At 42.2% G+C, this 15,224-nt stretch overlaps 1 protein-coding gene across 5 annotated transcripts in view; it reads right to left on the bottom strand.

The window, feature by feature from the left end:
* Nucleotides 1-651: 651 nt before the first annotated feature.
* Nucleotides 652-15,224, bottom strand: part of Nsdhl (NAD(P) dependent steroid dehydrogenase-like) — a 39,483-nt gene continuing 24,910 nt past the window's right edge. For all 5 annotated transcript variants that reach the window (XM_060376722.1, XM_060376723.1, XM_060376719.1 and 2 more), the window contains 5 exons: nucleotides 14,294-14,440; nucleotides 6,628-6,756; nucleotides 4,639-4,781; nucleotides 2,835-2,937; nucleotides 652-1,937 (listed from right to left, as the gene is read on the bottom strand). In XM_060376722.1, the coding sequence (XP_060232705.1) occupies nucleotides 1,605-1,937; nucleotides 2,835-2,937; nucleotides 4,639-4,781; nucleotides 6,628-6,756; nucleotides 14,294-14,440 (855 nt within the window). In that variant the 3' untranslated portion in view covers nucleotides 652-1,604. The remainder of the gene's footprint in view (nucleotides 1,938-2,834; nucleotides 2,938-4,638; nucleotides 4,782-6,627; nucleotides 6,757-14,293; nucleotides 14,441-15,224) is intronic.

Consider the following 15,224-nt stretch of genomic DNA (forward strand, 5'->3'; position numbering starts at 1 on the left):
TCTGAGCTGAATTATGATTCCTTTCTAAGTACTTCCACCAAGTGTTCATTTATAACTCATTGTTATGTTACTACTGTCTGGTCTCCCATGAGAGTACTGAGGATTTTCTTGATCCCTGCCCTCCACTGAGTAAATCCTTAATTGTCAAAACCATCACAGGTTGTCTATACCTACAGAATAAAGGTCATTCCCTGCCTCCCGCTTTAGCCTGACTAATGTTCCACTGCGTCCCAAGCTAGCCTTCCCACTTGTATGCTTTACTGAAGTTATACCAGAAAGTGCAAGATACACTATTATTTCATATACGGTCTAGGAACACATGCTGCTGAAAGCTGTTGACTATGAGGCTGGCCTCTTCAGTCTGAAATGCCAGTTGGTGGCTCTGTACTCACCGACCATTTCTCCATTCCTTCCAGGTTTAACCTCAGGGCATCTCCTGTTCTGAAGAAGTCCTGTCACTTCACTTTGTCTTACATAAGTGCATTAATGCATCATTTTAAAATCATACTTCAGGAGTTTATGAATGTAACTCCATTATTGTAAGCTTTGTGGGCAAAAGCAGCATCTTAATTACATTCATATTCAAATGACTCGGCAGCTTAGCATGGTCTTTCCCCAGGCAGAGCTAATAAGCCAGCAATGCAAACTGTATGGCTTTTAGATCTTTATTTGTATTTTTCTCGAATTGCCTTCATGGCATTACACAGTGATTTAAAAAAAAAAAAAAGAAGAAAAAGAAGATCTTAGAATTCTTCAGAAATACATTTCAGTGAGTTCAGAGAACAGAAAAAGCTGGATGTTTGGATCGGCTGTACTCTTTGGAAGGTGGCCAGATATGTTTTGTGAAGTGAGCTGCAAGGATGTCTGCATTCTGCATCGACTCATGGAAGACTTTCTCTCAAACATCATGGAGGTAAAGGAGGCCACCGTCCTCGGCTTATTTCCAACCAGCCAAGCATCCCATGTTAATTAGGAGCTGACCAGCTGACACAGCACACACTGTACCATATTAGCACACACTGCATCACCACTGACCAATAAAGACCTCCACCAGATACAGTGGATAAAAGGAAATGTTTCATGGAAAAACAATGCAGGCAGACAGTGCAACCACCTTTGAAAGAGACCCTGACAGCAGGCAAGGGAACAAGGAACCATTTATAGATTTATCCTTAGGGATTGGGGATTAGCGATTACAGTCATCAATATTTCTATTTTATTGTGAACCTACGAAATATATGTCTGAAGTCTTATTCTGTGATTACAATCTCTGGTTTTACTTCAATTCTTAAGACCTTGAATGAAGTCTTGTGGCTTTCACTTTGGTGTTGGTCTACTTAGTGTTGTCTTAATGATCCCAGGAGAGATTAGTAGGGGGAGGAGAGAGAAAGACCAAAGCAGTAGGACAGGTGTCTGCTTGCTTTGAGAAGTCCAATGCTTTTTTGGAAGACATGTCTCCTTTCGTCACTGCAGTGTCATGTGGGGGACTCAGGTACGCTACCATCTAACCAGCAAGGGACTCACAGCTCAGAAGAAACTCCCTTAAGGATATTGGCTCATCAGAACAAAGAAGGGAAAGTTATTAGTGAGGTCACTGGGGAACCTCACTTGTCCTTCCGCAGGTAGTGAAAACTTTGCACAGTCCTTTCCACGGCGTCATCCATGGTGACCAGTGGCTGGTACCCAATGTGTTTTTTGGCTTTCTCACAACTGTAGTAATGAAATGTGCCAGCCAGTGCCACGCGCATTGGTGTAAAAGTTGGCTGGATTTGGACGAGAGGACTGACCACCATCACCAGCAGAGACAGCAGGAAAGCAAGGTAGTAGGCCACCCAGTAGGGGATGTGGTACTTGGGGGGCTCATAATTGAGGCCTGTCAGAATGCGGGACAGGAACGTCCAGAAAGGAATTGGCTCATCATTGGTAATGTGAAATGCCTGGTAAAGGAACACAGAGTTAGAGAGCCCTGCACAGCTGCTGGAACAAACAGGCCAACATGGGTCCCCAAGCTCAGCTAGCTGCTGGCTCCACCTACAACTCTTTCTGTGGAAAAGCAAGGGCACACTGGCTTCCTACCTGCCCCATCTCTTTTGCAGGGGCACTAAACGGTGTGGGGTGTGGTTGTGTTATTAGGCCTCACAAGCCTAGTGGTGGAGTGTATAACAGTCTGTCTTAGACTCGCAGAATGGGCAGTGTTTAATTAAGGGCAGAGAGGGGCAGTGCTACAAAGTCTGCAAAAAGGCCATGTCTTTAAGTGAACTTCAGCTTGCTCTTAGGCAGTTACATTTGGTTTTATCTTTGCATGGAACAAATGTTCCATATTAGATCTTTCAACCCACAAAGTATATGCATCCCATTTCCAACCACCCCCAAAGTAGTAAGTGAGAAAATGGAAAAGGTCCAGGGCGAGAAAAGAGTACTGAGTGCTCAGGGTGCATCACAAGGACAATAGTGAGCCTGAGAAATGGGAGGCCAGGTGCCAGTAACCCAGTAGGTTTTCTCAACTCAGTTGCCTTTTGGAGGTCAAATGTTAGGAGACTCATATACATCACTTGTTACAGGAGTGCAAGCCTGAGTAATATGAGCCACACGTGCTTGGGAAGGGAGGATGGGTCTGAAATATAAGGAGGACAAAAGTGAGGAGCAAACATCTACCCTAAGGAACAGGTGACCATGCTTGGAGTGAGCACTGAGGTCTAGAGAATAAAAGCCCGAGGGTTGGGTCTATCCTGGCTATTGGCTCCTGGATTTGGGCTGTCCAAAGTAATAAGATGCTGCAATGATGCAGAACTTCCCAGCAGGACCTGAAGTGCTGAGAGAAGCAAGTGTCTTACCTTCCCACCTAGACCTGCATCTTCACCGAGGTGCTCAGCAGACAGGATATGTCCGTGAACCACATTCTCCACAAAAGTGAAGTCCACCAGGTTCTCCCCATTTCTGTAGGTACAAAGGAAGTATTTTAGTTGTGCTGAGTCCCACAAAGCCCCAGCACTGAGACTCAACAGATTAACCCACTTTTTCTTTTCCTTTCTTTTTTTTCTTCGAAACAGGGTTTCTCTGTGCAGCCCTAGCTGTCCTGGACTTGCTGTTTAGACCAGGTTGGCCTCGAACTCACAGCAAATCTGCCTCCCTCTGCCTCTCAGAGTGCTGGGATTACAGGCATACACCACTAAGCCCGGGTCACTAACCCACTTAACCTCAGCAGTGCCTGCCTCTCCTATACCTGAATGATTGCAACAGGTAATGAAATGTGGCCATGAAGAACTACTGGGACCTGTGGGTGCAGTGAAATACTGAATGTGAGAGCATGGTGTCCTGCATGGCCCAGCAGGACCTGCAACAGTGTGTCTTCTTTGGCTCTGATCTGGGGTATAGATCTTGAAAACATGCCCAGGATACACCATGCCAATGGTCTTCAAGTTTTCTAGCACTGCCTCTGTAATCCATCAGTCTTAACTCAGGGTATCAGTGAGATTTAGTAAGCACAGGAAGACAAGACACAGGGATAAAGAAAAAAAATATAAAAGAAAAGGCACTGGGTGTAGTTGCACATGCCTTTAATCCCAGCACTCAGGGAGGCAGAGGCAGGCAGATCTCTGTGAGTTCTGGGCCAGCTTGCTCTACAGAGAGAGTTCCAGGGCAGCCAAGGCTACACAGAGAAACACTGTCTCAAAAAAAAAATGTTCAGCAGCCAGCCACACCTGTTGTCATCCTTTCCATTTTTTAATGCACTAACTCCCTTCTATATTCAAGGAGTCAAGGGTCATTGCTTCCCTCCAGATCCTCAACTTCTTTAATTTCTAAACAGGATTGCACAACTTTTCCCAGTGTACGTGAAAGAGTATACAGCACTGAATAATATCCTTCCAAAACTTATGCCACTCTGGAAATTGTGGAGGTGACCTCATGCTGAAAGGGAGACTTTACAGATGAAGTCAGTAATGGACAGACATCTTAGTTCAATGCTGATATCTTTATAAGAAAGGGAAAGTTTCCCACAGATAGCATAGATAGTCTTATGTAGAAGCAGGAGTGATGCAGTGGCATGCAAGGAGCTAGAAAGAGAAGCCCACAGAGGCCTTGGACATATTCTCCTCACAGCAGCCAGAAGGAACCAGTCCTGTCAACAGCTGCATTTCAGACTCCTATTTCCATAACTGAAAATCAATTTGTGTTGTATTAAAAACTGTGGGAATTTGATACAGCAGTTCCAGGAGGACATAGAGGACAACAGAGAAGGACACATGTACGTTCTGCATGTTTGTGTTCACTCAATATTCTTGTTAAAACCTAATCCCCCATGTGCTGGTGTTCAGATGTGGAAACTTTACAGGGTAATTAGAACATGCAAGCACTGCCCCCATGAATGGGATCTTATTAAAGAGGCTTTGAGGGAACCTGTTTGTCCCTTGGGCCACATAAAGATAAACAGCAGGTAAAAGACTAGACTCTTAGCAAACAGCAGTTTTGCTGATGGCTAATCTTGGACTTCGTAGTTACTAGACTATACTATTGTGTTATTGTTAAGCCTGAACAGACACAGACAGTTATACAGTGCAGCTTGGCACTGTCTAATTATTTTCTGTGTGTGTGTTCACACGGTCAGAAGGGGACAGAGAGCAATGGGAGCTGCCTTACCCAATCATGAACTTCATTTTGCCCTTTCTAGCGGCATCAATTAGGATGGGGACCAACTGAGGGTCCCTTGGGCCAAAAATGCCATGAGGACGGATGGCTATGGTTAAAAACTTCTTCTTGGGGTTGTTGGCATCCAGTACTGCCTGAAAAAGAGCAGGAGAGAAAGAGGCCACTGTAAGACTTTTCCTGAGCTGAGATCATACCTAATTGTGTGTGCAGTATTCCCATTAGGAGACAGACTGATGACTGTGCAAACCACTGGACAGCTGTCTACCTTGGAACATCTCACACTGCAACTCTTGATCCCATCTGTCAATGACAAACCACCAATGCAGGAGGAAACTGGCCAACACCTGCTAGGGTGAAATCTGAAAGCTAAGGTTGGGTTCAATGGCTATGTGAAGTGCGGCCAGTGGGTACATCCTGGATTCAATTTATGGAAACAGTCTGAAATTTCCAGTTAATGAGGTAGCCTTGAGCCTCCAGAAAGGCTGCTACCACCAAGAGTTCCTGAATTCGGTGCCATGTACAGGTTTCAAGAATAATCATGCACCAAATGTAACAAATGGTTCAGTCGACAACAGACACATAGTTGGGGAGGTGCCTCAGTCAGCAAATCTCTTTCTTGCAAGCACAAGGACACAATCCCCAGAAGCCATGTCATAATGTGTGGAGATGCTTATAATCTCATGGCTGTGGAGACTGACACCTGAGGATACCTGAAGCTTGCTGGACAACCAGTTCAGTCTAATTGGCAACTTCTAGGCCAATGAAGGACCCTGTCTCAAAGGAGGTGGACAACATTTTAGAAGATGACACCTGTCTCAATACAAGCATACACACGTCCAGACACGTCCGTTACTGTGTAGACTTGCACATATACACAAAGACACGTAGCTGTCTGAGTTTGTTGAGGTATACTCTATGTTCCCACAATAACAAGTCAGTCAATAATGCATTTCTCTGAATCTATCTCTATCCTTATGAAGCATGACTATATGAAGAAACATATTTTGCTTCATAAGTAATTTCCCAAATGATTTGTTATAATGTTAGTAAAAACAGGGAGGCAAAATTAGTCTACAGATTATAATCCGAGTCACTTTAAGCTAGCTATAAACTGAGTGTATGGCAATCACAGCTTCCTGAACCCATGGCACTTAAAATGCTGCTAAGTGTCTGTGGTGCTGAAGGGAATGACCATGCCTTCAATTGGCCTCTATCATGGCTAGCTCTATTACTAAAGAGAAGGGAGTTTGAGGATGTTTTTAGACTAATCCCAAAGATAACTCGTTATTATTAAGAGGGTTTAAAATGGTGTTCATCCACAAAACAAGGCAAGTTACTGTTGGAGTCACCTCCAGTTCTCCTGACTTCTCGTTCAGTACCCAAAACTTCATGCCAGTGACATATTGACAGCCAGAGCTCAGACAACAGTGCACAGGGCATCTTGAGGCTAGCTGAGGACACGCTCTACTGTGATTTCCATGTGACTGTGTTCTGTGCTGAGCTGGAAGTGAGAATAGTCAGAGCAGTAAGACCCATGCCAGCTCAGCATAGAGCTTCAGTTTATGAGTACCAGCTTGCAGATCAAAGCACAGTATGTGATTTGCTGCAAAGGCCTAAGAAATTTAACTCCACAGCTGCCCAAATGACTTTGGGTGCTTGGTGGAACCCCAGTCTACAGTATGGGATTCCCAGTGTCCCTGTAACATAATCACATGGAAACTATGGGCTCCCTGATGAAGACTCTGGATCCGTCTGTGAATCAGTGCATTTTCCCATAATAGAGAGATGGTAAGATCATTTTGGAGTGTAAAGGAAGTAGTCTCCAGAAAATACTGAGAACATTATCTGGCCACAGTAAGTTACATCTCATGCTGGGAACTCAGGCCTCAAAATACTAACTTCCCCATGTTCACAGATATTTTTCTTATAAACGGAGACACTTGAAGTAACTGCTCGTTTAACTGACTTTAAAGCACATACTTTCTCCTGTAAGATCTTGGTCTCTGTGTAGTAGTCAATGGGCTTCACAGCATAAGGGAGGTCTTCAGTTCCATTTTTTATGTCAACACCCTCAAAGACGACACTGGCACTGCTGGTTAAAATGAGTTTCTGGTAGAAAAACATTGAAAGGAAAACACAAGTCAGGAGTTATTGCTATTTCCAACAAGAGATGTATAAAATCTTTGTGAAGTACAGTATACTATCACTGAGTGGGCATTACAGACAGAACATATTTCATCCTTATGAAAGAAGACTTGCTGGGTGGTGCTGGTGCATGCCTTTAATCTCAGCACTCAGGAGGCAGAGGCAGGTGGATCTCTGAGTTTGAGGCCAGCAAGGTCTACAGAGAGTACAGTACAGCCAGGGTTACACAGAGAAACCCTGTCTGGAAAAAACAAACCAGGGGAATCCAAGATGTTGGTGTCCAGAGCACAAGGTGTCTGACGAGCAGGACAGCAGAGAGTGCACAGCCACCAACAGACCAAACTCTGGGCCCTAAAACACCAGCGATTATGTTTCCCAGGTGACAGGAAACCCCAAGGTGTGGGAAGCATCCAGATCCAATCTCAGCTCACCCAGCTAAACCTTGGAAGAGTTCCTGGGTCCAAGAGTTCCAGGGTTGTGGCAGGCACTCTGTTGCCAGCCTAGAGCTACACGCCTGCATGCTCTGATCACCATCTCAGACTGAACTGTGGGCCTTGCAACACCAGAGACTGGGTTTTCCAGTGGAGAGAATACCCCACGGTGAAGGAAGCAATCACCACAGACCGATCTCAGGTCACCCAGACAACCCCCGGGGAAAAGGTCCCAGGCTCTGGCAGGCGCCCAGTTGCCAGCCCAGAGACACACTCTTGTGCTTGTGACTCACTGTCACAGAAAAACTGTGGGCCCCCAAGCACCAGAAACCGCGTTTCCCTGTCGGGAGTAACCCCACAGTGGAGGAAACATCAGGTGAGACCTCAAGGGCACCTAGCTAATACCAGGAAAATTTTCTGGGTTTCCACAGGCTCCGGGTTCTAGCCTCCAGCCACACACCTGTGTGCTGCGCTCATCTGCCACTGATTACCACTTGGGTACTGTGGCACAGAGCTCCAACCTCTCCAACCTCAGACCTACAGAAGCCTGAGATCCACAGGATCAGCCCCCAGATACACCTCCATGGTGAAGCTTCTCTCCCTAGCTAGACAGAGCAAACCTCGTGGCTCCCTGATTTTTCAAGAGGCTTGCACCCAGCAAACACAATGTAAGAGCAGCAGCAGCATCACACTGAATTCAGAGCAAGAAACCCGTTGGCAGGGCACCTGTCTCCAGGACTACTTCTGGTGGGAGGATAGCCCACACTGACTACTAACAACCTCAGTTACCACACAGGACCACACAACTGAGGAGAGCTGTGGCAATTCCTGAGAATTACCGGCCATTAGATGACCATACCGAAAAAGCTGAAGAGGCCTCCTTCAGGAATGACCATCTTCCTGGCAAGGGGATTCCTCCCCCCCCCCAATCCCAGGATTCCGGCAGGCACAAGAAACTAACAGCCAACACCTGAGACTGCCACATGGATAGAGGCCCACACAAAAGTACAACCAACAAAAGCCAAAGCAATTTGGCATCTGCAGAATACAGTTATCCAGGGGAAAGTAGCCATAGATATGCTAACGTAAGTGAAATTCAAGAAGATGACCTTAAATCTATGCTTATGAAGACTAGAGTGGAGGAAACAAACTAAATGGGTAAAGAAATAGAGGAAGATAAAGTCAAAGAGATTATGGCCATTCATAAATAAATACAGGAAGATGCAGCCAAAGGGTTTTTGGCCTTTAAAGAGTAAATAATTAAATCAGGGAAAGAAATAAAAGAAATAGAGGAAAGTTCAAACAAACAGGTGAAGGAATTGAAGGAAAAGCAGGAAAACACAAAGAACAGGCGAAGGAAAACAACAAAAGAGTTCAAGATCTGAAGATAAAAATGGAAAAATTAAAGAAAACACAGAGAGAAGAAATCATGTAGAGGGAGAACATAGGGACGAAAACAGGAACTACAGAGGTAAGCATAACCAACAGACTACAAGAGATGGAAGAAAGAATCTCAGGTGTTGAAGATAAAATGGAAGAAATCGATGTTTCCGTCAAAGAAAATGTTAAAATCTAAAAAAATTCCTCATACAAACCATCCATGAAATCCAAGACAACATGAAAAGACAAAATCTATTAATATTAGGAATAGTGGAAAAAGAACATTCCCTTCTCCACGGGCCAGAAAATATTTTCAACATAATCATAGAAGAATAAAGTGAATAAACTGAAAGTAATAAAAAAAGAAAATAAAAGAAAAAAGAAAAAGAATCGCTGAAGAAAATTTCCACAATTTAAAGGAGAGTCCAATAAGCATACAAGAGGCCTACAGAACACCTAATAGATTAGACCAGAAAAGAAAATCCTCCTGCCACATAATAATCAAAACAGTAAGTATACAGAATAAACAAAAATTTCTAAAAGCTGCAAGGGAAAAAAGGCCAAGTAACATATAATGGCAAACCGATCAGAATAACACCTGACTTCTCAACAGAGACTACGAAAGCCCAAAGGACCTGGACAGATATCATGCGGATCCTAAGAGAACACAGATGTCAGATCAGACCACTATACCCAGCAAAACTCTCAAGCATCATACATGGAGAAAACAAGATATTTAATGAAAAAAGCATATTTAAACAGTTCCTAACCACACATCCAGCCTTACAGAAGATACTAGAAGGAAAACTACAACCCAAGAGAGCTAACTACATACAGGAAAACACAGGAAATAAATAATCTCACTACAGCAAAACTTAAAGTAGCCAAGCACACAAACACACTACCACAACCAACATCAAAATAAAAGGATCTAACAATCACTGCTCATTCATCTCTCTCAACACCAATGGACTCAGCTCTCCAATAAAAAGACACAGACTAACAGAATGGATGTGTAAACAAGACCCAACAATCTATTGCATACCAGAAACACACCTAAGTCACAAAGATAGACATTACCTGATAGTAAAGAGCTGGAAGATAGTTGTCCCAATAAATGGACCCACGAAGTAAGCAGGATTAGCCATTCTAATATCTAATAAGATAGACTTTCAACAAAATTAATCAAAAGAGATGGGGAAGATCACTTCATACTATCAAGGGAAAATTCCACCAAGAAGACATCACAGTTCTGAACATCTATGCCCCAAATACAGAGACAACCATATTCGTAAAAGAAATCATCAATAAAACTTAAACCACACATCAATGCTGACACATTAGTAGTGGGAGACTTCAACACCCCATTCTCCACAAAGGACAGTCAACAAAACAGAAACTAAACAAAGAAACAATGACACTGACGGATGTCATAAATCAAATGGACCTAACAGATATCTAGAGAACTATTCACCCAATCACAAAAAAATTTCCCTTCTTCTCAGCACCTCATGGAACCTTCTCCAAAATAGACCATATACTTGGTGACGAAGCAAGCCTCCACATATACAAGAAGATTGAAATAGTCTCTTACATCCTATGTGACCACCATGGGCTAGAACTGGACCTCAACAACAATAGAAAGAGCAAAAAGCCTACACACACATGGAAACTCAACAACTCTCTACTCAGTAACAGCTGGGTCAGGGAAGAAATAAAGGAAGAAATGAAAGACTACCTAGAATTCAGTGAAAATGAAGGCACAACATACTTATGGGACACAATGAAAGCAGTGCTAAGTGGAAAGTTCATAGCATTAAGTGATTCATAAAGAAATTTGAATCATCTCACATAAGCAACTGAACGGCTCACCTGAAAGTCCTAGAGAAAAAGGAAGCAGACACACCCAGGAGGAGTAGATGCCTGGAAATAATCAAACTCAGGGCTGAAATCAATACATTAGAAACAAAGAGAACAATTCAAAGAATGAAGAAACAGCTGGTTCTTTGAGAAAATCAAGAAAAGACAAGAGACAAACAATTAGCCAAACTAAAAGGCAGTGAGACACTATACAAATCAGCAAAATCAGAAATGAAAAGGAGAATAGGATAACATAACATAACACCGAGGAAATCCAAACAATCACTAGGTCTTACTTCAAAAGCCTATACTCCACAAAATTTGAAAATCTAAATGGATAATTCTCTTGAGCTGAATCAAGATCAAATAAATAAATTTAATAGTCCTTTATCCCCTAAGGAAAGAGTCTCCCTTCTAAAAAAAACTCAAGGCCAGATGGTTTCAGTGCAGAATTCTACCACACTTTCAAAGAAGAGCCAACACCAATACTCTTCAAACTATTCCACAAAATAGAAACAGAGGAAACATTACCAAACTCATTCTATGAGGCCACAATCACCTTGATAACTAAATTACACAAAGACCCAATAAAAAAAGAGAACTTCAGACCTATCTCTCCTATTAACATTGATGCAAAATACCTAATAAAATACTTGCAAAACCTAGTCCAAGAACACATCAAAGATACCATCCATTCTGACCAAGTAGGCTTCATTCCAGACATGCATGGGTGGTTCAATATACAGAAATCCATCAATGTAAACGACCATATAAACAGAGTAAAAGAAAAAAAAAAAAACCACATGATCATCTCCTTAGATGTTGAAAAAGCATTTGATAAAATCCAACACTTTTTCAGGTTTAAAGTCCTGGAGAGATCAGGGATACAAGGCACATACCTAAACATAGTAAAGGCAATATACAGCAAGCCTATAGCCAACATCAAAGTAAACAAAGAGAAACTTAAATCAATCCCACTGAAATCGGGGACAAGGGAAGGCTTCCCACTCTCTCCATATCTCTTCAACATAGTATGTGAAGTCCCTGTTAGAGCAATAAGACAATTAAAGGAGATCAAGGGATTCAAATTGGAAATGAAGAAGTCAAAGTTATTTGCAGAAGATATGATAGTATACGTGAGTGACCCCAAAAACTCTACCAGGGAACTCCTACAGCTGATAAAAACCTTCAGCAAAGTGGCAGGATACAAAATTACTCAAAAAAAAAAAATCAGTAACCCTCCTATATACAAAAGATAAATGATGGGCTGAGAGTGAAATGAGGGAAACAACACCCTTCACAAGAGCCACAAAAAAACATAAAGTATGTAGGTGTAACTCTAACCAAGTAAGTCAAAGATTTGTATCAAAAAATATTTCAAGTCTCTGAAGAAAGATACAGAAGAAAGAACTGCAGAGATGGCTCAGAGGTTAAGAGACCTGGCTGCTCTCCCAGAGGTCCTTAGTTCAATTCTCAGCAACAGCATGGTTGAGATGAGATCTGGTGCCCTCTACTATAGTGCAGGTGTACATGCAGGCAGAAAACCGCATACATAATACATAAATAAATTAAAAAAATTAAATATACAAACAAATAAATAAATAAATCTTAAAAATTTAGAAAAAGATATCAGAAGGTGGAAAAATATCTCATGCAATTGGCTCTGTAAGATGAACGTAATAAAATGGGCAATCTTACAAAAAAACAATCTAAAGATTCAATGCAATTCCCATGAAATTACCAATACAATTCTTTACAGACCTTGAAATAAAAATTCTCAGCTTCATATGGAATAACAAGAAACCCAGAATCACTAAAACAATGCTCAATAATAAAAGATCTTCTGGAGGTATCTCCACCCCTGATCTCAAACTGTACTATAGAGCAGCAGTAATGAACATGGCATGGTACTGGCATAGAAACAGACTGGTGGATCAATGGAATCGTAATTGAAGACCCAGAAATGACCCACACACCTATGGACACCTGAATTTTGACGAAGATGCCAAAACCATGCTAATGGAAAAAAAGAAAGCAAAACAAAATAAAGACCCTGTTGCATATAGTCATACATACCTGGTCAGTTAGCCTAAAATATGGGAAGTAACACGTTAAAACTTTGAGATAAAATGCCATTAAAGACTTTTTGGTTTCGGTGTTGGAGAAAATGTTCCTTAAATCACTTTCTTTGCCCTTACCTAGCAAGCTATCTACCCCCTCAGAGAATGAACAAGCCTAAAACTTACTAATAGTGGAAAAAAGTTTCAGAAAGACATGTTCAGTGTGATCCCACTGTTATAAAGTCCTCTGACATGCAAGCAAGCAAATACCTTATACTGGAGGTGCATGGAATTGATAGCCAGTGGCTACCTAAGAAGAGGAAACAAAGTGGGTGACAACTTCAGCAGGGTAAACTGTCTTGTCAAGTGTAAAGCATAGCCGAGAACGACAGTTCAGACTGTCAACTTGATGGGGTTTGGAACCATCTAGGAGATACACCTGTGAGTACATTTCCAGAGAGGTTTAGTTCATGGAAGGAAAGGCACCCTGAATGTGTTCATGGGCTGGGGTCCTGAACAACAAGAACAGAGGAAGCCAGCTAAACACTGGCATCCATCTCTCTACTTTCTGCTTACAGAGTGCTACGATTAGCCAGTGGGAATTTTAACAATGAGAATCCAGAAGAGCTCCTCTCCCACCTATTCCTGCGAAGCCAGCTGATTACTGGGAACTAGACAGATGTACCTAGGAAAATTATTAGAAGAAGAGCCTCTGCTCTCTGTGCCCCCTTTCTCACTTTCAGAGTATTTGTAGCATGCAGCTCTGTGGGCAGGTGAGCTGTTGCACCTAGAGGCTGGGGTTCCATCAAGGTCTTTCTAGGACTCAGATTTCTAATAGTGTTGAACCTGATACAAAACCAAAATTTGTTCGCCCTCTGGCCGAACTCATAACAGGTTCCTATCAGATATAAAATGCAAGCAAGGTTAGTAAACAATGGGATTATTTTTTTTAAAGTTCAGCGAAACTTATCTTATGGTGCAGGAATTCCACCTTTGGGTAGAAACCCAAAAAATCAAAAGCAAGGACTGAGGCAGGTATTTGCATCCCCCAATCACAGAAGCATAATTCATAAGAGCCCAAAGGCGAAACCAACACAAATGTCTATTGATGGATGAATGAATAAATAAGTTACAGTCCATCCATTAAATGGGAACATTAGCTTTGACAAATAAAGAAAATTCTGACCTGCTCCAAGGTGGACAAACTGTACAGACATTGTTATAAGTAAAATGAGCACACCACAAAAGGATACAAACTGTTGGGATGCACTCATATGACCTCCTGAAAGTAATCAGAGAGACAGACTGGGGAATGGTGGTTGCTAGGAGCTAGGGAGTGGCAGAATAATGTAGAAGTGCCACTTACTTACTTACAGAGAAGGACAGTGGCAATGGTTGGACAAAAAGGTGAACTGAGTTAATATCAACAAACCAATACACGAAAGGGTTACAGTGCTGGAAAAGATTAAGTATGTGTTGTTCCAGGCAGAGAAAATAAGCAATGTCTAAATTTCATAGTTTTTTACAGCAGAGACCAATAGGCCTTAGCATAGCTGAACATTCAGAGGGTCTGTCTGTAGCAGTATAACCCCAACTGGCCCTCTGTGAAATCAGCTGGTGCCCAGCGCTTACCTGTTTTTACCTTCTCAACATGGAAGAGGTAAACCTGGATGGGCCTAGGAAGACAGTAACAGGAGCTACTCCCTCTCCCTTCCCCCTAAAAAAGCCAGCACACTCTCCTGGGATTTGTCACTGCTGCATTCCCCTTACCTGAACCCCAGCCTCTTTGCAGGTTTCAATGACATTCTTGGTGCCAATCACATTCACTCTATAAAAGAGTTCCTTGTTGTTACTGGACGGTGGGGGTGATGCACAGTGGAAAACTGTGCTCACACCTTTCAGAGCCGGGTACAGGTCCTGAAAAAGCACACAAAGACAAATTCCAGCTCAGGGAAGGTCAACAGCCTTCTCACGTTCTCTGTCATCTGTGGCCTATTGGACTTTTGTCCTTTTATAAGTATATAAGCAACACAAAAATACACTCTTTGTAAAAGATTCAAACTACACAAAACCATGTGGGATAAAACCAAGTTTTTTTTTCCATTGACCCCTTCTTATTACCTTGTCTTGAATAAAAAGGGAGCAGGAGAAGCCAGACAATGCAGTGACTGGAAGGAGATTCATAAAGCATGTCAGTTTCACTTACTTCCAGAATGAACCTCTTAAGACAAACAGGTGGCTGCAGATCTGAGACATTAAACATATTAAATAAACTAGGAAGACCTTGTTTTACCACACAGGCAAATAGGGAGGCTCTCCAAGAATATTGGGGAATAAATAGATTCAAGAACCAACATACAGAGACTCCTATGGGCCAAAGAAGATTCCCATGGGCAGGTTGGTCATCAATAACAATAACAGTAACAGTTGTTAAAGTAGAGAACAGAGAGGGATAAAGTGGTTAACTCTTGAGAAAAAAGATCTGAGGGACTAAATGAGCAGAACGACAGCATGTCACAACAGCAAGCCTCCACAAAGGAGTAGGCTTTAGATATAATTCATGGTTGTCATCAGAAGAAAAATCACTAGATGCCATAAAATCCTTTGTAATTATACACAAACATGACAATGCTGGGAAACCACTTGGAAGTAAGGTGTAATCTTCTAGGCATGCAGACTTTTGCCCAAATAACTACCAAAT

Source organism: Meriones unguiculatus (genome assembly GCF_030254825.1).
Source record: "Meriones unguiculatus strain TT.TT164.6M chromosome X unlocalized genomic scaffold, Bangor_MerUng_6.1 ChrX_unordered_Scaffold_30, whole genome shotgun sequence".
In the NCBI taxonomy this organism is placed as follows: domain Eukaryota; kingdom Metazoa; phylum Chordata; class Mammalia; order Rodentia; family Muridae; genus Meriones; species Meriones unguiculatus.